The sequence below is a fragment of the Mustelus asterias genome, chromosome 31 (assembly GCF_964213995.1).
Source record: "Mustelus asterias chromosome 31, sMusAst1.hap1.1, whole genome shotgun sequence".
Classification (NCBI taxonomy): domain Eukaryota; kingdom Metazoa; phylum Chordata; class Chondrichthyes; order Carcharhiniformes; family Triakidae; genus Mustelus; species Mustelus asterias.
In genome coordinates, this window is record NC_135831.1 from 2209426 (window position 1) to 2236047 (window position 26622).

A 26622-nucleotide genomic window follows, 5' to 3' on the forward strand; every position below is an offset into this window, starting at 1 on the left:
CTGGGTGCTCTGGTTTCCTCCCACAGGGAACAAGATTCGTCCCTGCTGCCACCAGACTTTTGAATGGACTACCCTGCGTTGAGCTGATCTTTCTCGACAACCCCTGCTGTGGCTGTAACACTGCCCTCTCCTTTCCTTCTCCCCTAGTTTCTCCATGAATGGTGTTTGTATGGTGTGCAAGAGACAACACTCTCTCTCTCTCTCCACTGAGTTTATCCAGCATTTCCCGCTTTTTAATCCTGGAATTTGATCTCCCATTCCTTTGGGAGCCAAATCAAAGTCGGAGGGTTTGCATCCCCTCCGGAGAGGCCTGGATTTGTACTCAGTCTGTTGGGAGGCGTACGTTGCGAAACCGGCTGCAGAAATCGGGAGGTTGAACACTCTCGGAATTTGGACCCCGCAGCCCTTCAATCACGTCACGCAGAACAAAGGTTAAAGGTCACTGCGTGTCAGTGCCAGCATTATAACCACCTGCAGCCTTACAGACACGCCAGGGTTGTTGGCACGGGAACTCAAGCTCTCTGCACGCCTGCAGTTGGTTGTATCCACGGTGGGCCCAATTGTGGAGTTTGGTGGGGATTTCTTTACTGGGCAATTGGAGCGAATTGGGATTGGAGCCAGCACGCGCCTTCGGGCCTACGATAATCTCCTTGCCTCAGGTGAGAAAATCGTCATTGGTGGAGGGAGGAAGTGGGTGGCGGGGGTTGGGGGGGGGGGGGGGGGGGGGGAGGATGGCAGGGAAGTAGAAAATTCCAGACTAGACCGCGCTGTCCTCAGGATATAGGGCGGCACGGTGGTTAGCACTGCTGTCTCACAGCGCCAGGGGAGCCGGGTTCGATTCCCGGCCTCAGGTGACTCTGTCTGTGCGGAGTCTGCCCGTGTTTGTGTGGGTTTCCTCCGGATGCTCCGGTTTCCTCCCACAGTCCAAATATGTGCAGGTTAGAGGGATTGGCCATGCTAAATTGTCTCTTAGTGTCCAAAGAGGTCTAACTTGACTTGATTGGCCATGCTAAATTTCACCCTTAGCGTCAAAGATGTGCAGGTTAGGTGGATTGGCCATGTTAAATTGCCCCTTAGTGTCCAAAGATGTGCAGGTTAGGTAGATTGGCCATGCTAAATTGCCCCTTAGTGTCCAAAGATGTGCAGGTTAGGTGGATTGGCCATGCTAAATTGCCCCTTAGTGTCCAAAGATGTGCGGGTTAGGTGGATTGGCCATTCTAAATTGCCCCTTCGTGTCCAAAGATGTGCAGGTTAGGTAGATTGGCCATGCTAAATTGCCCCTTAGTGTCCAAAGATGTTCGGGTTAGGTGGATTGGCCATGCTAAATTGCCCCTTTGTGTCCAAAGATGTGCAGGTTAGGTGGATTGGCCATACTAAATTGCCCCTTAGTGTCCAAAGATGTGTAGGTTAGGTGGATTGGCCATGCTAAATTGCCCCTTAGTGTCCAAAGATGTGCGGGTTAGGTGGATTGGCCATGCTAAATTGCCCCTTAGTGTCAAAGATGTGGGGGTTAGGTGGATTTACCATGCTAAATTGCCCCTTAGTGTCCAAAGATGTGCAGGTTAGGTGGATTGGCCATGCTAAATTGCCCCTTAGTGTCCAAAGATGTGCAGGTTAGGTGGATTGGCCATGCTAAATTGCCCCTTAGTGTCCAAAGATGTGCGGGTTAGGTGGATTGGCCATTCTAAATTGCCCCTTCGTGTCCAAAGATGTGCAGGTTAGGTAGATTGGCCATGCTAAATTGCCCCTTAGTGTCCAAAGATGTTCGGGTTAGGTGGATTGGCCATGCTAAATTGCCCCTTTGTGTCCAAAGATGTGCAGGTTAGGTGGATTGGCCATACTAAATTGCCCCTTAGTGTCCAAAGATGTGTAGGTTAGGTGGATTGGCCATGCTAAATTGCCCCTTAGTGTCCAAAGATGTGCGGGTTAGGTGGATTGGCCATGCTAAATTGCCCCTTAGTGTCCAAAGATGTGCGGGTTAGATGGATTGGCCGTGCTAAATTGCCCCTTCGTGTCCAAAGATGTGCGGGTTAGGTGGATTGGCCGTGCTAAATTGCCCCTTCGTGTCCAAAGATGTGCAGGTTCGGTGGATTGGCCATGCTAAATTGCCCCTTAGTGTCCAAAGATGTGCGGGTTAGATGGATTGGCCGTGCTAAATTGCCCCTTCGTGTCCAAAGATGTGCGGGTTAGGTGGATTGGCCATGCTAAATTGCCCCTTAGTGTCCAAAGATGTGCGGGTTAGGTGGATTGGCCATGCTAAATTGCCCCTTAGTGTCAGGGGGATTATCAGGATAAATATGTTGGGTTACGGGAAAAGAGCCTAGATGGGATAGGTGTTGGTGCAGGCTCGATGGGCCGAATGGTCTCCTTCTGCACCGTTGTGAGTCTATGAATTCTATGGTTTTATGATGAGTGGAGTCCTGTTCCACCCCCAGGTTTGCCGAGTTCTGACCGACAAAGGTGCCCAAGATGGAAGGAGCGAGCCACGGCCTAGAATTCTGCCTCGCCCAGGAGGCCGACTTTGAGGCGGTGATGTCCATCTCTGGAGATGTTTACGGAGGCCTGGATTACCTGCCTGTCAGGTACCACGCTTGGCTGAAGGAGCCACATCGAAAGGTGGTACTGGCTAAAAAGAAGGGACAAGTGGTAAGTGTGACAGTCCCTCATCAAATTGACCATACGGTAGCACAGGTGGTTAGCGCTGCTGCCTCACAGCGCCAGGGACCCGGGTTCGATTCCCGGCTCGGGTCACTGTCTGTGTAGAGTCTGCACGTTCTCCCCGTGTCTGCGTGGGTTTCCTCCGGGTGCTCTAGCTTCCTCCCACAGTCTGAAAGACGTGCGGGTTAGGGTGCATTGACCCGAACAGACGCCGGAGTGTGACGACTAGGGGAATTTCACAGTAACTTCATTGCAGTGTTAATGTAAGCCTTACTTGTGACTAATAAATAAACCTTAACTTTACTCATCTTCCATAGAAACTAGAAGCAGGAGGAGGCCATTCGGCCCTTCCAGCCTGTTCCACCATTCATCTTGATCATGGCTGATCATCGAATCCAATATCCTGATTTCCCCCCCTTCCCCCCCATATCTCTTGATCCCTTTCGCCCCAAGAGCGATATCTAATTTCTTCTCGAAATCACACAACGTTTTGGCTTCGACTACTTCCTGTGGGAGTGAATTCCACACATTCACCACCCTCTGGGTGAAGAAATTTCTCCCCACCTCAGTTCTAAAAGGTTTACCCCCTTATCCTCAAACTATAACCCCCTAGTTCTGGACTCCCCCCATCATCGGGAACATTCTTTCTGAATCTACTGTGAAGAAATGTCTCCTCACCTCAGTTCCAACCACGCATCTTTGGACTCTGAGGGGCAATTTAGCACGGCCAATCCCCCTAACCTTCACATCTTTGGACATTAAGGGGCAATTTAGCACGGCCAATCCACCTAACCTACACATCTTTGGACATTAAGGGGCAATTTAGCACGGCCAATCCACCTAACCTTCACATCTTTGGACATTAAGGGGCAATTTAGCACGGCCAATCCACCTAACCTTCACATCTTTGGACATTAAGGGGCAATTTAGCACGGCCAATCCATCTAACCTACACATCTTTGGTCACTAAGGGGCAATTTAGCATGGCCAATCCACCCAACCAGCATTTCTTTTCGGACTGTGGGAGGAAACCCACGCAGACACGGGGAGAATGTGCAGACTCCACACAGACAGTGACCCAAGCCGGGAATTGAACCCGGGTCCCTGGCGCTGTGAGGCAGCAGCGCTAACCCACTGTGCCATCGTGCCACCCTGGATGAGAGGGGATCAGATCGAGGGATAAAAAATACTAAAAGGGATTGATCGAGTAAATGTGGACCAAATGTTTCCCCCGTGCCGGGCAATCTCGAACAAGAGGTCACAGGGTAGAGGTTGAGAGGCGGTAGTTTTAAAACTGAGATGAGGAGGAACTACTTCTCGCAGAGGGGGGTGAGTTTGTGGAACTCGCTGCCCCATAGCGCGGGGGAGTCTGAATCATTGAATGGTTTCGAGAAGGAGATGGATATATTTCTGATATAAAAACGGGTTAAAGGGAGATGGGGAAGAGGTGGGGAGGTGGATTTGAGACCAGGGAGAGATCAGCCATGATCTGATTGAATGGCGGAGCAGGCTCGAAGGGCTGAATGGCCTCCTCCAGCTCCTAATTCCTATAATTAGAATCTCTACAGTACAGAAGGAGGCTATTTGGCCCATCGAATCTCTACTGACCACAATCCCACCCTGGACCTATTCCCGTAACCTCACACATTTACCATGCAAACCTCCCTGACACTAAGGGTCAATTTAGCACGGCCAATCAACCCAACACGCACATCTTTGGACTGTGGGAAGAAACCGGAGCACCCGGAGGAAACCCACGCAGACATGGGGAGAACGTGCAGACTCTACACAGACAGTGACCCGAGGCCGGAATTGAACCTGGGTCCCTGGCGCTGTGAGGCTATGTTTCCAAGCTTGGTGCCATCCAGGGGTTGTTGTTAATCCATCTCTTAGGCAGTATCTGAAGTTTATTTATTAGTGTCGCCAGTCGACTTACATTAACACTGCAATGAAGTTACTGTGAGAATCCCCTAGTCGCCCACACTCTGGCGCCTGTTCGGGTAACACTGAGGGAGAATTTAGCGCGGCCAATGCACCCTAACCAGCACGTCTTTCGGACTGTGGGAGGAAACCGGAGCACCCGGAGGAAACCCACGCAGACACGGGGGAGAATGTGCAAACTCCACACAGACAGTGACCCGAAGCCGGGAATCGAACCCGGGACCCTGGCGCTGTGAGGCAGCAGTGCTAACCCACTGTGCCGTAGCATCCTGCATGACAATGCCAGAAGACATATTGGTGAAGCTCAAATCCAGTCAATGAATGAACAAAAAAAGAAAATAGCAATTCTATTCATTACGTATTTACCAGGTCCGAACAATGAGCAAATAATTAACTTGTCGAGCTGATCAGAGGTTAACTGACAGGCTTTTGCAATAAACTTTTACGATTTTATTTGAGTGCAAAGGCTAATTGCTGATGTTCAGTTCAACAAAAGAATAACAATTTGCATTTTTATAGCGCCCCTCGGGTGCTTTGTGGGTTTTGAAATGCTTGCGAAGCATATTCGCTGTTGGGCTCAGTCAGCAGTTAGGAAGGCAAATGCAATGTTAGCATTCATGTCGAGAGGGCTAGAATACAAGAGCAGGGATGGACTTCTGAGGCTGTATAAGGCTCTGGTCAGACCCCCATTTGGAGCAGTTTTGGGCCCCATATCTAAGGAAGGATGTGCTGGCCTTGGAAAGGGTCCAGAGGAGGTTCACAAGAATGATCCCTGGAATGAAGAGCTTGTCGTATGAGGGACGGGTTGAGGACTCTGGGTCTGTACTCGTTGGAGTTTAGAAGGATGAGGGGGGGATCTTATTGAAACTTACAGGATACTGCGAGGCCTGGATAGAATGGACGTGGAGAGGATGTTTCCACGAGTAGGAAAAACTAGAACCAGAGGGCACAGCCTCAGGCTAAAGGGGCGATCCTTTAAAACAGAGATGAGGAGGAATTTCTTCAGCCAGAGAGTGGTGAATCTCTGGAACTCTTTGCCGCAGAAGGCTGTGGAGGCCGGGTCATTGTGTGTCTTTAAGACAGAGATAGATAGGTTCTTGATTAATAAGGGGATCAGGGGTTATGGGGAAAAGGCAGGAGAATGGGGATGAGAAAAATATCAGCTATGATTGAATGGCAGAGCAGACTCGATGGGCCGAGTGGCCTCATTCTGCTCCTATGTCTTATGGTTTGAGCGCTGGCTGTGGGTCATGGAGCCATACAGATATACAGCACGGAAACAGGCCCTTCGGCCCAAATCGTCCATGCCGACCAGGTTTGCTAAACTGAACTAGTCCCGTTTGCCTGAGTTTGGCCCATATCCCTCTAACCCTTTCCCAAAAGGTTGTGAATGTAGCCCAATCCATCATGCAAACCAGCCTCCCATCCATTGACTCTGTCTACACTTCCCGCTGCCTCGGGAAAAGCAGCCAGCATAATTAAGGACCCCACGCACCCTGGACATTCTCTCTTCCACCTTCTTCCGTCGGGAAAAAGACACAAAAGTCTGAGGTCACGCACCAACCGACTCAAGAACAGCTTCTTCCCTGCTGCTGTCAGACTTTTGAATGGACCTACCTCGCATTAAGTTGATCTTTCTCTACACCCTAGCTATGACTGTAACACTACATTCTGCACTCTCTCATTTCCTTCTCTATGAACAGTATGCTTTGTCTGTGCAGCGCGCAAGAAACAATACTTTTCACTGTATCCCAATACATGTTGGGTCCAAGCAGCTAAAAACGGAGGGAGCTCTGGAGGAGTATAATGAAAGTAGGAAAATACTCAAACGGGGAATTAGAAGAGCAAAAAGGGGTCACGAAATGTTCTTGGCAGACAGGATTAAGGAGAATCCCAAGGCATTTTATTCATACGTTAGGAACAAAAGGGTTGTAAGGGAAAAAATCGGACCTCTCAGGGACAAAAGTGGGGACTTATGCTTGGAGCCCAAAGAGGTAGGGGAGATCCTAAATGAATACTTTGCGTCGGTATTCACTAAGGAGAGGGATGTGTTGACTGGGAGTGTCTCGGAGGGGAGTGTTGAACCGTTGGAGAAAATCTCCATTACAAAGGAGGAAGTGTTAGGTTTGTTAGAGAATATAAAGACTGACAAATCCCCAGGGCCTGATGGAATCTATCCAAGGCTGCTCAGGGAGACGAGAGGTGAAATCGTTGGGCCTCTGACGCAAATCTTTGTCTCGTCACTGGACACAGGTGAGGTCCCAGAGGATTGGAGGATAGCCAATGTGGTCCCGTTATTTAAGAAGGGTAGGAAGGATAACCCGGGTAATTATAGGCCGGTGAGCTTGACGTCCGTGGTGGGGAAGTTGTTGGAGAAGATTCTTAAAGATAGGATGTATGCGCATTTAGAAAGGAATAAACTCATTAACGATAGTCAACATGGTTTTGTGAGAGGGAGGTCATGCCTCACGAACCTGGTGGTGTTTTTTGAAGAAGTGACCAAAATGGTTGACGAAGGAAGGGCCGTGGATGTTGTCTATATGGACTTTAGTAAAGCATTTGACAAAGTCCCTCATGGTAGGCTAGTGAAAAAGGTTGGATCCCATGGGATAAAGGGGGAGGTGGCTAGATGGGTGGAGAACTGGCTTGGTCATAGAAGACAGAGGGTGGTAGTGGAAGGGTCTTTTTCCGGCTGGAGGCCTGTGACTAGTGGTGTACCGCAGGGCTCTGTATTGGGACCTCTGCTGTTTGTGATTTATATAAATGATCTGGAAGAAGGAGTAACTGGGGTGATCAGTAAGTTTGCGGACGACACAAAACTGGCAGGACTTGCAGATAGTGAGGAACATTGTCAGAGGCTACAGAAGGATATAGATAGGCTGGAAATTTGGGCAAGGAAATGGCAGATGGAGTTCAATCCTGATAAATGCGAAGTGATGCATTTTGGTGGGAATAATGTAGGGAGGAGCTACACGATAAATGGAAGAACCATAAAGGGTGTAGAGACGCAGAGGGACCTGGGTGTGCAAGTCCACAGATCTTTGAAGGTGACGTCACAGGTGGAGAAGGTGGTGAAGAAGGCATATGGCATGCTTGCCTTTATAGGACGGGGCATAGAGTATAAAAGTTGGGGTCTGATGTTGCAGATGTATAGAACGTTGGTTCGGCCACATTTGGAATACTGCGTCCAGTTCTGGTCGCCACACTACCAGAAGGACGTGGAGGCTTTGGAGAGAGTACAGAGGAGGTTTACCAGGATGTTGCCTGGTATGGAGGGGCTTGGTTATGAGGAGAGATTGGGGAAACTGGGGTTGTTCTCCTTGGAAAGACGGAGGATGAGGGGAGACTTAATAGAGGTGTATAAAATTATGAAAGGCATAGATAGGGTGAACGGTGGGAAGCTTTTCCCCGGGTCGGTGGTGACGTTCACGAGGGGTCATAGGTTCAAGGTGAAGGGGGGGAGGTTTAACACAGATATCAGAAGGACATATTTCACACAGAGGGTCGTGGGGGCCTGGAATGTGTTGCCGGGCAAGGTGGTGGAGGCGGACACACTGGGAACGTTTAAGACTTATCTAGACAGCTATATGAACGGAGTGGGAATGGAGGGATACAAAAGAGTGGTCTAGTTTGGACCAGGGAGCGGCGCGGGCTAATTGTTCCTGGTTTCTCGTTTCAAGGCTTCATTCTATGATCATCTTGCTGGTGCCAGTACAGAGTGAGACTGCGGATAGTTGGGAACCTGTCTCGGGGGCAGGGAATTCATATGGTGTTCGTGGAAGTGGAAATGACTAGGGTTGGGAAGCATTTTCCGATCGGGGCCATTGTGATCTCCTGGACTCGTTTCGATCGCCTCAGGGGGTCGGAGAGGAATTTCCCAGATTTTTTTTTCCCCATATTGGCCCTGGGGTTTTTCACTCTGGGTTTTCGCCTCTCCCTGGAGATCACATGGTCTGGAATGGGGGGGTGGGGGTAAGTTAATAGGTTGTAATGAACAAAGCATCGTAGCTGTGAGGGACAGCTCGGTGGATAGGATATTGGTATGTAGATAGGCTGGAAAATTGGGCGGGGATCCTGGATTCAGGATTCAATCCTGGACCGGGGAGCGGCGCGGGCTTGGAGGGCCGAAGGGCCTGTTCCTGTGCTGTATTGTTCTTTGTTCTTTGTTTGTATGTGACAATAATAAATCAAATCAAATCCTTCTCCCCTATGTACTCTATGAACGGTATGCTTTGCCTGTACAGCGCGCAAGAAACAATACTTTTCACTGTATCCCAATACATGTGACAATAAATCAAATCCTTCTCCCCTATGTACTCTATGAATGGTATGCTTTGCCTGTATAGTGTGCAAGAAACAACACTTTTCACTGTATCCCAATACATGTGACAATAATAAATCAAATCAGATCTACCCACTTTGTCCAAATGTATTTTAAATGTTGTAATTGTACCCACCTCTATCACCTCCTCTGGCACCACCCTCTGTGTGAAAAAGTTGCCCCTCGGTTCCCTTTCCCCTCTCACCTTAAACCTACGCCCTCTAGTTTTGATGTGGAGATGCCGGCGTTGGACTGGGGCGGGCACAGTAAGAAGTCTCACAACACCAGGTTAAAGTCCAACAGGTTTATTTGGAATCACGAGCTTTCGGAGCGCTGCTCCTTCGTCAGGTGAGTGACTATTTTGGACTCCCCCTACCCTGGGGGGGAAAAGACCTCACCTATTCACTTTATCTACACCCCCTCATGATTTTATAGAACCCTATAAGGTCACCCTCTCATCCTTCTACGCTCCAGGAAAAAAAAGTCCCAGCCTATCCAGCCTCTCGTTATAATTCAAAGCTTCCAGTTCCGGTAATATCCTTGTAACCCTTTTCGTGCACCCTTTCCAGTTTAATGACACCCTTCCTACAGCAGGAGTGACCAGAATTGTATGCAGTGCTCCAAATGTGGCCGTACCAATGTCTTGTACAGTTGTTACATAACGTCCCAACTCCTGTACTCAATACTCCAACCAATGAAGGCAAGTGTGCCAAACCCCTTCCTCACTACCCTGTCTACCTGTGATGCCACTTTCAAGGAACTATGTACCTGCCCCCCGCTCCATTCCTCAACACTCCCCAGGGCCCTACCACTATGTTGGCCTTCATAGCGAGAGGTTTTGAGTACAGGGATAGGGATGTTTTGCTGCAATTGTACAGGGTGTTGGTGAGGCCACACCTGGAGTATTGTGTGCAGTTTTGGTCTCCGTATCTGAGGAAGGATGTTCTTGCTATAGAGGGAGCGCAGCGAAGGTTTACCAGGCTGATTCCTGGGATGGCAGGTCTGTCATATGAGGAGAGACTAAGTCGGTTAGGATTATATTCACTGGAGTTTAGAAGAGTGAGAGGAGATCTCATAGAAACTTATAAAATTCTAACAGGTCTAGACAGGGTAGATTCAGAAAGAATGTTCCCGATGGTGGGGGGAGTCCAGAACCAGGGGGTCATAGTTTGAGGATGAGGGGTAAACCTTTTAGTACTGTGGTGAGGAGAAATTTCTCCCCCCAGAGGGTGGTGAATGTGTGGAATTCACTCCCACAGCAAGTAGTTGAGGCCAAAATATTGTGTGATTTCAAGAAGAAATTAGATATCGCTCTTGGGGCTGAAGGGATCGAGGGATATTAGGGGATGGGGGGGATCAGGATATTGAATTTGATGATCAGCCATGACCAAGGTCAATGGCAAATGGCCAGATGGCCTACACCTACTTCTAGTTTCTATGTTTCTATGCATTTATTAACTGCTCTTGCTTGATTTGGCCAAAATGCAACACCTTACACCCAGAGGGTGGTGGGAATCTAGAATGTGCTGCCTGGGAAGGTAGTGGAGGCCGGGAACCTTACAACCTTCAAGAAGTATTTGGATGAGCACTTGAAATATCTTAACATTCAAAGATATGGAAATAGTGCAAGAAAATGGGGTTAACACATCCTAAAATGGTGGTTATTATCGGGGCAGACTCAATGGGCCGAAGGGCCTTTCCACACTGTATGCCTCCATTATACAGGGCCTTGGTGAGGCCACACCCAGAGTATTGTGTGCAGTTTCCGTCTCCTTTCCTGAGGAAGGATGTTCTTGCTCTGGAGGGAGTGCAGCGAAGGTTTACCAGGCTGATTCCGGGGATGGCAGGACTGATGTGTGAGGAGAGATTAAGAACATAAGAACTAGGAGCAGGAGTTGGCCATCTGGCCCCTCGAGCCTGCTCCACCATTCAATAAGATCATGGCTGATCTTTTTGTGGACTCAGCTCCACTTACCCGCCCGCTCACCGTAACCCTTCATTCCTTCACTGTTCAAAAAATTATCTATCCTTGCCTTAAAAACATTCAATGAGGTAGCCTCAACTGGGTAGGGAATTCCACAGATTCACAACCCTTTGGGTGAAGAAGTTCCTCCTCAACTCAGTCCTAACTAGGATTAGGTTAGGATTGTTTTCACTGGAGTACAGATGAATGAAGGGGGACCTCATAGTGAAGGGTGGCACAGTGGTTAGCACTGCTGCCTCACAGCGCCAGGGACCCGGGTTCGATTCCCGGCTTGGGTCACTGTCTGTGTGGAGTCTGTATGTTCTCCCCGTATCTGCGTGGGTTTCCACTGGATGCTCTGGTTTCCTCCCACCGTCAGAAAGACGTGCTGGTTAGGGTGCTGGAATGTGGCAACGAGGGGAGTTTCACAATCACTTCATTGCAGTGTTAATGTAAGACTTACTTGTGACTAATAAATGAACTTTACTGTTTTTTAAAGAGAAATTCTAACAGGACTAGACAAGATAGATGCAGGGGGGATGTTCCCGATGGTGGGGGGAGTCCAGAACCAGGGGGTCACAGTCTGAGGATTCGGGGTAGACCATTTAGGACGGAGGTGAGGAGACATTTCTTCACCCGGTGAGCCTGTGGAATTCATCACCACAGGAAGTAGTTGATGCCAAAACATTGAATGTATTCAAGTTGAGGCGGCTGGATATAGCACTTGGGGTGAATGGGATCAAAGGGAGAAAGCAGGATGAGGCTATTGAGTTGGATGATCAGCCATGATGGTGATGAATGGGGGAGCAGGTTCGAAGGGCCGAATGGCCTCCTCCTGCTCCTATCTTCTGTGTTTCTATGTTTCTGTATAAAACTCTACGACCACTGTGTCTTGCTCTCCGAAGACTAAATAGCGTCGCTTTATTTGTATGCTTTAAGAACCTAGGTCCTTGACTTTTTAAAAATTATTTTATGGGACGTGGGCGTCACTGGCTGGGCCCAGCATTTATTGCTCGTGCCCTAACTCCCCTCCCGTTTCAGAGGGCAGCTGAGAGTCAACCACATTGGCTGTGGCTCTGGAGTCACATGTAGGCCAGACCGGGTAAGGATGGCAGATTTCCTTCCCCCCAAGGACATTCGTGAACCAGATGGATTTTTCCAACAATTGACAATGGTTTTATTATCATTTTGATTTGATTTGGTTTATTATTGATTTATTATTGATGGGCGGCAGCACAGTGGGTTAGCACTGCTGCCTCACAGCGCCAGGGACCCGGGTTCGATTCCCGGCTCGGGTCACTGTCTGTGTGGAGTCTGCACGTTCTCCCCGTGTCTGCGTGGGTTTCCTCCGGGTGCTCCGGTTTCCTCCCACAGTCCGAAAGACGTGCTGGTTAGGGTGCATTGGCCGTGCTAAATTCTCCCTCAGTGTTACCCGAACAGGCGCCGGAGTGTGGCGACTGGGGGATTTTCACAGTAACTTCATTGCAGTGTTAATGTAAGCCTACTTGTGACACTAATAAATAAACCTTAAACTTTATTGTCACATGTATTGGGATACAGTGAAAAGTATTGTTTCTTGCGCACTATACAGACAAAGCATACCGTTCATAGAGTACATCGGGGAGAAGGATTTGACTTATTATTGTCACATGTATTGGGATACAGTGAAAAGTATTGTTTCTTGCGCGCTATACAGAGAAAGTACACTTTTTATTGAGTACATGTGCAGCAGGGTGGCACAGTGGTTAGCACTGCTGCCTCACAGCGCCAGGGACCCGGTTCAATTCTAGCCTCGGGTCACTGTCTGTGTGGAATCTGCACGTTCTCCCCGTGTCTGCGTGGGTTTCCTCCGGGTGCTCCCGTTTCCTCCTACACTCCAAAGATGTGCGGCTTAGGTTAATTGGCCATGGTAAATTCTACCTTAGTGTCAGTGGGGTTAGCAGGGTAAATATGTGGGATGAGAAGGCGGTATGGTGGCACAGTGGTTAGCACTGCAGCCTCAAAGCGCCAGGGACCCGGGTTCAATTCCGGCCTCGGGTCACTCTCTGTGTGGAGTTTGCACATTCTGCCCGTGTCTGCGTGGGTTTCCTCCGGGTGCTCCGGTTTCCTCCCACAGTCCAAAGATGTGCGGGTTAGGTGGATTGGCCATGCTAAATTGCCCCTTAGTGTCCAAAGACGTGCAGGTTAGGTGGATTGGCCATGCTAAATTGCCCCTTAGTGACCAAAGATGTGTAGGTTAGGTGGATTGGCCATGCTAAATTGCCCCTTAGTGTCCAAAGATGTGTAGGTTAGGTGGATTGGCCATGCTAAATTGCCCCATAGTGACCAAAGATGTGTAGGTTAGGTGGATTGGCCATGCTAAATTGCCCCTTAGTGTCCAAAGATGTGTAGGTTAGGTGGATTGGCCATGCTAAATTGCCCCTTAGTGTCCAAAGATGTGTGAGTTAGATGGATTGGCCATGCTAAATTGCCCCTTAATGACCAAAGATGTGCAGGTTAGGTGGATTGGCTATGCTAACTTGCTCCTTAGTTTCCAAAGATGTGCAGGTTAGGTGGATTGGCCATGCTAAGTTGCCCCTTAGTGTCCAAAGACGTGCAGGTTAGGTGGATTGACCATGCTAAATTGCCCCTTAGTGACCAAAGATGTGTAGGTTAGGTGGATTGGCCATGCTAAATTGCCCCTTAGTGTCCAAAGATGTGTAGGTTAGGTGGATTGGCCATGCTAAATTGCCCCTTAGTGACCAAAGATATGTAGGTTAGGTGGATTGGCCATGCTAAATTGCCCCTTAGTGTCCAAAGATGTGTGAGTTAGATGGATTGGCCATGCTAAATTGCCCTTTAGTGACCAAAGATGTGCAGGTTAGGTGGATTGGCCATGCTAAATTGCCCCTTAGTGTCCGGGGAATTAGCAGTGTAAATACGTCGGGTTGCGGGGATAGGGTCTGAGTGGGATTGTGGTCTGTGCAGACTCAATGGGCCGAATGGCCTCCTTCTGCACTGTAGGGATTCTATGATTCCAGAGGGATAGGGCCGAATGGCCTAATTCTGTTCCTTTATGTATATAAATATGAATTATATATATCGAAAAAATATGAATTCATGAATGACCAGATAGTCACCCAAGCCGGGAATCGAACCTGAGTCCACCAGAAGATTAGCCTGGATTACTAGTCCAGTGATAATACCACGAGGCCACTGCCTCCCCTTGGCTAACCTGTTGAATGTGTTAAAGCAGTTATGTGTTGTTGTTGTTGTTCGCAGGTTGCCCTTGTGTCAACCAGCATCTTGGATGATGGGTGTACGGTAGTGGTGGAAGGATTAAGAGTGGCACCAACGGAAAGAGGCAAAGGGATCGCTGGCCACATCCAACAACACTGCTTGGACCTTGTCAGGGTTGACTTCCCACAGGTCAAAGTGCGCAGATACGTCAGATCCGGCCACTTTGGCCCAGAGTGCTTGGCCAAGTACCGTCCGATATGTAGACAGGTAATGTCACAAACATCAATGGTGCCTCGAAGATACGAACTAGGAGGAGGCGATGGCCTAGTGGTATTGTCACTAGACTCTTAATCTCAAAGCTCTGTCCTGGGGACCCAGGTTTGAATCCCGCCTCGGCAGATGGTGGAATTTGAATTCAATAAAAATCTGGGATTACGAATCAATCCATTGTCGGAAAAGCCCATCTGGTTCCTTCAGGGAAGGAAATCTGCTGGCCTTACCCGGTCTGGCCTACATGTGCCTCCAGAGCCACAGGTTGACTCTCAACTACCCTCCAAGGGCAACTAGGGATGGGCAATAAATGCTGGCTCAGCCAGCGATGCCCATGTCTCTCAAATGAATATACAAAAAACTAGAAGCAGGAGTACACCATCTGGCCCCTTGAGCCTGCTCCGCCATTCAATAAGAACATGGCTGATCTTTTCATGGACTCAGCTCCACTTACCCGCCCGCTCACCCTTCATTCCTTCACTATTCATAAATCTATCCATCCTTCCTTAAAAAAATTCAATGAGGTAGCCTCACTGGGCAGGGAATTCCACAGATTCACAACCCTTTGTGTGAAGAAGTTCCTCCTCAACTCAATCCTAAATCTGCTCCCCCTTATTTTGAGGCTATGCCCCCTCGTTCTAGTTTCACCCGCCAGTAGAAACAACCCCCCTGCTTCTATCTTATTTGTTCCCTTCATAATCTTATATGTTTCTATAAGATCTCCCCTGATTCTTCTGAATTCCAATGAGTATAGCCCCAGTCTACTCAATCTCTCCTCATAAGCCAACCCTCTCAACTCCGGAATCAACCTCGTGAATCTCCTCTGCACCCCCTGGTCAAGCCATCTTGCTGCCGTGGCAACCGTCTTGACCTTCTCGATGTTGGGAGAGGGGGCCGCAAGGTTCTGCCCAGGAAATCTCATCACGTTTCCTTTCATTCTTTCATGGGATGTGGGCATCGTTGGCTGAACCCCTTGAACTGAGTGCGTGGGATTTTCCAGACATGTTCGCCCCGAAACCGGAAAATCCCACCCAAAGTCAACGGATCTTTCCATGATCCACCCCTCACAAGATTCAGAGCGGGAAAAATGAGGCAATTCGCCTTACATCTCGTTTGGCCATGACAGAGGGGCAGTTAAGAGTCAACCACATTGGCTGTGGGCCCTGGAGTCACATGTAGGCCAGACCGGGGTAAGGATGGCAGATTTCCTTCCCTAAAGGGGACATTACACTTCAAGATTTATTTATTAGTGTCACAAGTCGGCTTACGTTAACACTGCAATGAAGTTACTGTGAAAATCCCCTAGTCGCCACACTCTGGAGCCTGTTCGGGTAACACTGAGGGAAAATTTAGCACGGCCAATGCACCCTAACCAGCAGGTTTTTTGGACTGTGGGAGGAAGCCGGAGCACCCGGAGGAAACCCACGCAGACACGGGGAGAACGTGCAGACTCCGCACAGGCAGTGACCCAAGCCGGGAATCGAACCCAGGTCCCTGGTGCTTTGAGTTAATGATATTAATGATTTGGAAGAGGGAACTGAATGTATTATCTCCATATTTGCAGATGATACAAAGTTGGGTGGGAGGGTGAGCTGTGAGGAGGATGCAGAGATACTTCTGTTGTACCTGTTAATTCTTAGATACTTTCAACCAGTTTACTTACTCCAAGGTTTTACTCCGGTGCCCTTATTTGCAAGATGGACAAAGGACAAACACAAAGGTTCAACAAGTTTATTAATAATAACACTATTAACCCTTAAATTACCCACATAAAACAAGAGGATACCCCAGCAGATTCAAGTATACTACCCGTAAAGATGGCTTGGTTAAACTGCAGGCCCGATTCTCTGAGTCCCTCTGGTCTGTCGTCACGAAGGTGAGTCTCGATGGCAGCTTCTTCCTTCTCTGGTCAGTCTTCCGAATGGTCACAACTGCCTCCCTTGTTGAGTCTTCGCTCCTGTGTGCCTCTGAGTGATCTGTGGACTTGCACACCCAGGTCCCTCTGCGTATCTACACCCTTTATGGTTCTGCCATTTATCATATAGCTCCTCCCTAAATTATTTCTACCAAAATGCATCACTTCGCATTTATCAGGATTGAACTCCATCTGCCATTTCTTTATTCCTTTATCCCCAGCCTGCTTGCCTTTCCAGAAACTTCTCTGGCTTCCGGCCAATGAGGTCCCAGGAGGGGATTCCAATACCCAGTGGGTTTCTTGATGTCTGCCTGACAGGACACCAGGATCCGCCCCCCAGGTGTCCATCTCCATGTTGTTAAACTTGTTATCAGGTAAGGTTTCTACAAACAACAAACAAAGAACAATACAGCACAGGAACAGGCCCTTCGGCCCTCCAAGCCCGCGCCGCTCCCTGGTCCAAACTAGACCATTCTTTTGTATCCCTCCATTCCCACTCCGTTCATATGGCTGTCTAGATAAGTCTTAAACGTTCCCAGTGTGTCCGCCTCCACCACCTTGCCTGGCATCGCATTCCAGGCCCCCACCACCCTCTATGTAAAATATGTCCGTCTGATATCGGTGTTAAACCTCCCCTCCTTCACCTTGAACCTATGACCCCTCGTGAACGTCACCACCGACCTGGGGAAAAGCTTCCCACCGTTCACCCTATCTATGCCTTTCATAATTTTATACACCTCTATTAAGTCTCCCCTCATCCTCCGTCTTTCCAGGGAGAACAACCCCAGTTTACCCAATCTCTCCTCATAACTAAGCCCCTCCATACCAGGCAACATCCTGGTAAACCTCCTCTGCACTCTCTCCAAAGCCTCCACGTCCTTCTGGTAGTGTGGCGACCAGAACTGGACGCAGTATTCCAGATGCGGCCGAACCAACGTTCTATACATCTGCAACATCAGACCCCAACTTTTATACTCTATGCCCCGTCCTATAAAGGCAAGCATGCCATATGCCTTCTTCACCGCCTTCTCCACCTGTGACGTCACTTTCAAGGATCTGTGGACTTGCACACCCAGGTCCCTCTGCGTATCTACACCCTTTATGGTTCTGCCATTTATCATATAGCTCCTCCCTACATTATTTCTACCAAAATGCATCACTTCGCATTTATCAGGATTGAACTCCATCTGCCATTTCTTTGCCCAAATTTCCAGCCTATCTATATCCTTCTGTAGCTTCTGACAATGCTCCTCACTATCTGCAAGTCCTGCCAATTTTGTGTCGTCCGCAAACTTACTGATCACCCCAGTTACACCTTCTTCCAGATCATTTATATAAATCACAAACAGCAGAGGTCCCAATACAGAGCCCTGCGGAACACCACTAGTCACAGGCCTCCAGCCGGAAAAAGACCCTTCCACTACCACCCTCTGTCTTCTATGACCAAGCCAGTTCTCCACCCATCTAGCCACCTCCCCCTTTATCCCATGAGATCCAACCTTTTTCACCAGCCTACCATGAGGGACTTTGTCAAACGCTTTACTAAAGTCCATATAGACGACATCCATGGCCCTTCCCTCGTCAACCATTTTGGTCACTTCTTCAAAAAACTCCACCAGGTTAGTGAGGCATGACCTCCCTCTCACAAAACCATGCTGACTATCGTTAATGAGTTTATTCCTTTCTAAATGCGCATACATCCTATTTCTAAGAATCTTCTCCAACAACTTCCCCACCACGGACGTCAAGCTCACCGGCCTATAATTACCCGGGTTATCCTTCCTACCCTTCTTAAATAACGGGACCACATTAGCTATCCTCCAGTCCTCTGGGACCTCACCTGCGTCCAGTGACAAGACAAAGATTTGCGTCAGAGGCCCAGCGATTTCATCTCTCGTCTCCCTGAGCAGCCTTGGATAGATTCCATCAGGCCCTGGGGATTTGTCAGTCTTTAACTTCTCTAACAAACCTAACACTTCCTCCTTTGTAATGGAGATTTTCTCCAACGGTTCAACACTCCCCTCCGAGACACTCCCAGTCAACACATCCCTCTCCTTTGTGAATACCGACGCAAAATATTCATTTAGGATCTCCCCTACTTCTTTGGGCTCCAAGCATAATTCCCCACTTTTGTCCCTGAGAGGTCCGATTTTTTCCCTAACAACCCTTTTGTTCCTAACGTATGAATAAAATGCCTTGGGATTCTCCTTAATCCTGTCTGCCAAGAACATTTCGTGACCCCTTTTTGCTCTTCTAATTCCCCGTTTGAGTTCTTTCCTACTTTCTTTGTACTCCTCCAGAACTCCCTCCGTTTTTAGCTGCCTGGACCTACCATACGCCTCTCTTTTCTTTTTGACCAGTCCCTCAATTTCCCTAGTTATCCACGGTTCTCGAATCCTACCCTTCCTATCCTTCTTTTTAACAGGCACATGCCTGTCCTGTAGCCCTAACAACTGTTCCTTAAAAGACTCCCACATGCCAGATGTGGATTTACCCTCAAACAGCCTCTCCCAATCAAGAGCTGCCAATTTCTGCCTAATCCCACTAAAGTTAGCCTTCCCCCAATCCAACACCTTACCCTTGGGACACCACTCATCCTTTTCCATCACTATCCTAAAGCTAACAGAATTGTGGTCACTATTTGCCACATGTTCCCCAACCGAAACTTTGAAGACCTGACCGGGCTCATTCCCCAGTACTAGGTCCAGTATAGCCCCCTCTCTAGTCGGGCTATCTACATATTGTTCCAAAGAACCCTCCTGTACGCATTTTACAAATTCCTCCCCATTCAGAGTCCCAGCTCTCAGCGATTTCCAGTCTATACCAGGGAAATTGAAGTCTCCCACTACAACAACCCTATATTTCCTGCACCTATCCAGTATCTCCTGACATATCCGTTCTTCCACTTCCCTCGGGCTGTTGGGGGGCCTGTAGTACACCCCCAACATAGTGACTGCGCCCTTCCTGTTTCTAAGCTCCACCCAGAGTGACTCGTTACACGACCCCTCTGAATTGTCCTCCCTCTGCACCGCTGTAATATGCTCTCCAACTAATACTGCTACTCCCCCACCTCTTTTGGCCCCTCCTCTGTCTCGCCTAAAACACTTGTACCCTGGAATATTCAGCTGCCAGTCCTGTCCCTCTTTCAACCAAGTCTCTGTCACCGCAACCACATCCAAATTCCTCGTGAGCATTAAGGCCCTAAGTTCATCTGTCTTACCTGCTACGCTCCTTGCATTGAAGTATAAGCACTCCAGACCTCCAGGCCCAGTGAGGTCATCCTCCCCCAGAGTGCTCTTCTTCTTTGCCAGCCTTGTCCCAGTCCCAAGCTCGTCCCCAGCCTCTACACTTGTAGACCTAATATTTTGATCCCCTCCCCCCTCCCCCCCTCCCCTGAGTGCTACAGGAACTCTTGGTGACAGGAAGTCTGGCCTGATCTGGGCTTCTAACAATAGACCGATGCATTTCAATGAGGTGCCATGATCTCCTGCTAAGTCTCAAGTAGAGAGTAACGACCTTTGATGGGTGGTTGATGGGTCAGTCCCAGACCACATTTGTGTATTGTACAATTGGCCTGCCTGAGGTTTGACTGTGTTTGATTTCAATGTGTCCAATTCTTTAATTTAGGATATCCAATTTTATCAGCCTTAAAACTAGGCCCTGTTTATATCACCACACTTGAGTATGATTTAGACAGGCTGAGTGTGTGGGCAAATACATGGCAGATGCAGTATAATATGGATAAATGTGAGGTTATCCACTTTGGTAGCAATAATAGGAAGACAGATTATTACTTGAACGGGCGTAAGTTCAGAGAGGTGGATACTCAACGAGATCTTGGAGTCCTCGTGCATCAGTCGCTGAAAGTGAAAATGGTATGTTGGCCTTCATAGTGAGAGGATTTGAGTATCGGGATAGGGATGTTTTGCTGCAATTGTACAGGGCGTTGGTGAGGCCACACCTGGAGTATTGTGTGCAGTTTTGGTCTCCGTATCTGAGGAAGGATGTCCTTGCTATAGAGGGAGTGCAGTGAAGGTTTACCAGGCTGATTCCTGGGACGGCAGGTCTGTCATCGGAGAGACTAAGACGGTTAGGATTATATTCACTGGAGTTTAGAAGAGTGAGAGAGGATCTCACAGAAACTTATAAAATTCTAACAGGATTAGACTCAGAAAGAATGTTATAGAATTCCTACAGTGCGGAAGGAGGCCATTCGGCCCATCGAGTCTGTACTGACCACAATCCCACCCAGGCCCTATCCCCATAACCCCACATATTTACCCTGCTAATCCCCCGAACACTAGGGCCAATCCACCCTAACCAGCACATCTTTGGACTGTGGGAGGAAACTGGAGCACCCGGAGGAAACCCACGCAGTCACGGGGAGAACGTGCAGACTCCACACAGTGACCCAAGGCTGGAATTGAACCCGGGTCCCTGGGCGCTGTGAGGCAGCAGTGCTAACGACTGTGCCATCATGCCGCCCTAATGTGGAGTGTTCCTAATGGTGAGGGGAGTCCAGAACTAGGGGGTCATAGTTTGAGGATAAGGGGGTAAACCTTTTAGGACTGAGGTGAGGAGAAATTTCTTCACCCAGAGGGTGGTGAATGTGTGGAATTCACTCCCACAGAAAGTAGCTGAGGCCAAAACGTTGAGTGATTTCAAGAAGAAATTAGATATCGCTCTTGGGGCTAAAGCGATCGAGGGATATGGGGGGAAGGAGGGGGAATCAGGATATTGAATTTGATGATCATCCAAGATCGTAATGAATGGTGGAGCAGGCTCGAATGGCCTACTCCTGCTTCTGGTTTCTATGTTGATGAAGGCAGCTCGCCCACCACCCTCCTGGAGGGGCAATTAGGAATGGACAATAATTACTGGGCCCAGAGACGCCAACACTCCGTGAATGAATTCATTAAAAAGAACAGCAGAGAGACCAGCCCTGTGTTTGGGGACAGAATTCATCCCTTAACCACCAACGCTAAAGCAGATTATCTATCATTTATCACATTGCTGTCCCTGGGAGATTGCGAGCAAAGTAGTTGATGCCTTTACTTGATTGAAATGAGGACTACACTGTCAACAAAGAACAAGAACAAAGAAGAACAAAGAACAGTACAGCACAGGAAACAGGCCCTTCGGCCCTCCAAGCCTGTGCCGCTCATTGGTCCAACTAGACCATTCGTTTGTATCCCTCCATTCTCAGACTGCTCATGTGACTATCTAGGTAAGTCTTAAACGATGCCAACGTGTCTGCCTCCACCACCCTACTTGGCAGCGCATTCCAAGCCCCCACCACTCTCTGTGTAAAAAACATCCCTCTAATATCGGAGTTATACTTCGCCCCTCTCACCTTGAGCCCGTGACCCCTCGTGATCGTCACCTCCGACCTGGGAAAAAGCTTCCCACCGTTCACCCTATCTATACCCTTCATAATCTTGTACACCTCTATTAGATCTCCCCTCATTCTCCGTCTTTCCAGGGAGAACAAGCCCAGTTTACCCAATCTCTCCTTGTTCTTCATTGGGTACTTTGGATGTTCTTCATTGGGTACTTTGGATGTTCTTCATTGGGTACTTTGGATGTTCTTCATTGGGTACTTTGGATGTTCTTCATTGGGTACTTTGGATGTTCTTCATTGGGTACTTTGGAGTACCCGGCGGGTATTTGGGTTCGGAATGTAACCACGTTGATTGGTAATTCAGGCTTTCCATATGTGATGATGCCATGAGGCTGCATCTGGAGGCCGACATCTTGAGATCTGTTCAATCAAAGCCTCTCACAGAAACACCCGAAAGAAGCTTGCCTTCCTTATCCTTGCAACACCCAGGGCTCAGGACACTATATCAATGTTTGGGTGGGCACGGTGTCACAGTGGTTAGCACTGCCGCCTCACAGCTTCAGTGACCCGGACTCAAATCCGGCTTTGGGTGAATGTGTGGAGTTTGCACGTTCTTCCCCCGCATCTGCGTTGGTTTCCTCCAGGAGCTCTGGTTTCCTCCCACGGTCCAAAGATGTGCGGGTTAGGTGGATTGGCCATGGTAAATTGCCCCTTAGTGTCCAAAGATGTGCAGGTTAGGTGGATTGGCCATGCTAAATTACCCCTTAGTGTCCAAAGATGTGCAGGTTAGGTGCATTGGCCATGCTAAATTGTCCCTTAGTGTCCAAAGATGTGCAGGTTAGGTGGATTGGCCATGCTAAATTGCCCCTTAGTGTCCAAAGATGTGCAGGTTAGGTGCATTGGCCATGCTAAATTGTCCCTTAGTGTCCAAAGATGTGCGGGTTAGGTGGATTGGCCATGCTAAATTGCCCCTTAGTGTCCAAAGATGTGCAGGTTAGGTGCATTGGCCATGCTAAATTACTCCTTAGTGTCCAAAGATGTGCGGGTTAGGTGGATTGGCGATGCTAAATTGCCCCTTAGTGTCCAAAGATGTGCAGGTTAGGTGCATTGGCCATGCTAAATTACTTCTTAGTGTCCAAAGATGTGCGGGTTAGGTGGATTGGCCATGCTAAATTACCCCTTAGTGTCCAAAGATGCGCAGGTTAGGTGGATTGGCCATGCTAAATTACCTCTTAGTGTCCAAAGATGTGCAGGTTAGGTGGATTGGCCATGCTAAATTGCCCCTTAGTGTTCAAAGATGTGCGGGTTAGGTGGATTGGCCATGCTAAATTGCCCCTTAGTGTTCAAAGATGTGCGGGTTAGGTGGATTGGCCATGCTAAATTGTTCCTTAGTGTTCAAGGATGTGCAGGTTAGGGGGATTGGCCATGCTAAATTGTTCCTTAGTGTTCAAGGATGTGCAGGTTAGCTGGATTGGCCATGCTAAATTGCCCCTTAGTGTCCAAAGATGTGTAGGTTAGGTGGATTGGCCATGCTAAATTGTCCTTTAGTGTCCAAGGATGTGCAGGTTAGGTGGATTGGCCACGCTAAATTGCCTCTTAATATGCTAAGATGAGCAGGTTGGGTGGATTGGCCATGCTAAATTGCTCATTAGTGTCCAAAGATGTGAAGGTTCTACCGAGATGGCCAACCCTTGAAGCGCCTGCGCAAGGTTAATGATACAGTGGTACGGCACGGTAGCACAGTGGTTAGCACTGCTGCTTCACAGCTCCAGGGTCCTGGGTTCGATTCCTGGCTCGGGTCACTGTCTGTGTGGAGTTTGCACATTCTCCTCGTGTCTGCGTGGGTTTCCTCCGAGTGCTCCGGTTTCCTCCCACAGTCCAAAGATGTGCGGGTTAGGCTGATTGGCCAGGTTAAAAATTGCCCCTTAGAGTCCTGAGATGCGTAGGTTAGAGGGATTAGTGGGTAAATATGTGGGGGTAGGGCCTGGGTGGGATTGTGGTCGGTGCAGACTTGATGGGCCGAATGGCCTCCTTCTGCACTGTAGGGTTTCTATGATTCTATGATTCATCTATCAATGACTCGCATAACCGCGGAGCCTGATTCCGGCAAAAGTGAGTCGATTGCTCCTTGAAATGTCAGGACTATCTGTGGGACATTATCAAGGTGAGCCATCAGCAGGTTTGCGCGGAGGGTACGAGTCCCTGCCTCTTTTGGGTTCGAGGCCCATCTGGATACAACACAGGGGAGTGTTCAAGTCCTGGGCCCTTTTGGGTACACATTTGGGTTAGAGGGCCAGTTCTCGATCGAGGCATGTGCGAGTTGGGTTTAAAGCCCCATTTGGGTACAGTACTGCGCAGAGGTTTGAGGCTGGTGTTCAGTAATTACCTAGGCTTGGTCTCAATATAGAGATAACCATTACACTGTTTCCGTAACTTCATTCTGTCTGCAGTACTCTGGTCCGTCAAAGGTGGTGCTCTAGATTACATGACCACACTCTGTCAGAGAGAGAGACAGACAGAGCAGCTTATACTGCCAGAACAATGGGGCGGCACGGTGGCACAGTGGTTAGCACTACTGCCTCACAGCGCCAGGGACCCCGGGTTCAATTCCGGCCTCGGGTCACTGTCTGTGTGGAGTCTGCACATTCTCCCCCCACCCCGTGTCTGCGTGGGTTTCCTCCCACACTCCAAAGATGTGCAGGTTAGGTGGATTGGCCATGCTAAATTGCCCCTTGGTTTCCAAAGATCATTGAATCCTAGAATCCCTACAGTGCAGAAGGAGGCCATTTGGCCATCGAGTCTGCACCGACCACAATCCCACCCAGGTCCTATTCCCGTAACCCCACATATTTACCCTGGTAATCCCCTGACTCCAGGGGCAATTTAACACGGCCAATGCACCCTAACCCACACATCTTTGGACTGTGGGAGGAAACCGGAGCACCCGGAGGAATCCCACGCAGACACGGGGAGAATGTGCGAACTCCCCACAGACAGTGACCATGACAGTGACAGTGCAGTTTAGGGTGAATTGGCCATGCTAAATTGTCCTTTCATGTCCAAAGATGTGTAGGTTAGGTGGATTGGCCATGCTAAATTGTCCCTTAGTACCCAAAGATGTGTAGGTTAGGTGGATTGGCCATGCTAAATTACCCCTTAGTGTCCAAAGATGTGCACGTTAGGTGGATTGGCCATGCTAAATTGCCCCTTAGTACCCAAAGATGTGTAGGTTAGGTGGATTGGCCATGCTAAATTACCCCTTAGTGTCTAAAGATGTGCAGGTTAGGTGGAATGGCCATGCTAAGTTGCCTTTTATTGTCTAAAGATGTATAGGTTAGGTGGATTGGCCATGCTAAATTACCCCTTAGTGTCCAAAGATGTGAAGGTTAGGTGGATTGGCCATGCTAAATTGCTCCTTAGTGTCCAAAGATGTGTAGGTTTGGTGGATTGGCATGCTAAATTGCCTATTAGTGTCCAAAGATATGAAGGTTAGGTGGATTGGCTGTGCTAAATTGCCCCTTAGTGTCCAAAGATGTGCAGGTTAGGGGGATTGGCCATGCTAAATTGCCCCTTAGTGTCCAAAGATGTGCAGGTTAGGTGGATTGGCTGTGCTAAATTGCCCCTTAGTGTCCAAAGATGTGCAGGTTAGGCGGATTGGCCATGCTAAATTGCCCCTTAGTGTCCAAAGACCTGTAGGTTAGTCGCGATGGTAAATGTGTGATGTTAGGGGGAATAGGGCGGGCGAGACAGCCTAGGCGGGAAGGTCTGTCAAAGTCGGTACAGATTGATGGGCTGAATGGCCTCTTCTGCACTGTAGGGATTACATGATTGTGTGATAAAGTCTTCCTTTCTTTGTTGCAGGAAATACTCTTGTTCTGCTTCAAACTGGAAGAGTTCCGGCCAAAGCTGGACAACGCCATCGCCCAGTTGAAGGCGAGCGGGGCGGATTGGGAAGATCCCATCCTTCTCGCGGCCTCCGACGTCCGACGCGTGTTCCTGAGCCCGGCCGTGGTGGACGGCGTGTTGCCTGGGAAGACCATCATATGGGACTGGGTGCCGTACAAGCCACTGGCCAGCAATCTGGAGACCCTGCTCAAGCAAGACATCGTCTGGATGGCGGACAACAAGGGAGAGCCAAGGGTCCTCAGCCTGGGCACTGCCCCCTACGGAATACCCATCGAGGCTGATGCCCACCGCCTCAATATCGACGTCCTTGGAAAGCACTTCGCCTGTGCCCGGAACCAGTTCCTTGCCCAGCTACGGCAAGGGATTGGCACCATGCAGGGCCCCTTGTACTGTTTGCTGTTCCTGGAGCCATGTCTGAGGCAGGAGATGCTCTCCTTCTGCCAAAACTCCATGGGCTTGCACCAGGACAGGGTCATTGAGGGGCAGAACGTGCTGGAGGCGGACATGTAGACCGGCGGCTGAGCACCGAGTCACGAGGGATCAAGTCCCACTCTCAGGACTTGCGTGCGCATCTGCAACCGCAATGATCAATGGTTTGATAGTTCTGTGTTTGATTATGCAAGCCTTGTGACTGATCTGTGCTCACTGTGCTTGATTAATTGAGCTTGGCCGTTGACTCAGAGCAAAGTAAATGGGCACCGGAAGAGAAACAGATGTGAGGCAATTTTTGTGACTGTTTTAAAACATCTATAAATAAACTCATTGCAGAGTTGCATTGTGCCGAGCTTGTTAAGCCAAAGATCCCAGCCCGTTTTATTCAGTCAATGTTATCAAAACGTGGTCCTCTTTGAAAATAAAAGAGGGTGGGGGAGGGCGAGTGTTGGTGGGATTAACCCCCCCACACCCTACCACCCCCCCAACCAAACCACACCAGAAAGGGTTTAATTGGTTATTTTCTCACTTCTGTCTCTGGGATCTTGCTGTGCAGGCACAAAAGTTGGCATTTTTGCCTGCAGTCCATCACTTAGCCAACTCTACATCCTCACTTGAGGCTGATTGCTGCACTTAAGAATCATAGAATCCCTGCA

General features: G+C 49.0%; 1 protein-coding gene across 1 annotated transcript; it reads left to right on the forward strand.

Moving 5' to 3' along the window:
* LOC144481707 (histidine N-acetyltransferase-like) lies at positions 1-26330 on the forward strand. The gene is made up of 4 exons (XM_078200851.1): positions 1-659; positions 2436-2646; positions 14145-14369; positions 25490-26330. Exons 2-4 carry the CDS (start codon positions 2470-2472, stop codon positions 26042-26044), a joined length of 957 nt encoding a protein of 318 aa, XP_078056977.1. The 5' UTR covers positions 1-659; positions 2436-2469; the 3' UTR covers positions 26045-26330.
* The last annotated feature ends 292 nt before the right edge of the window (positions 26331-26622 follow it).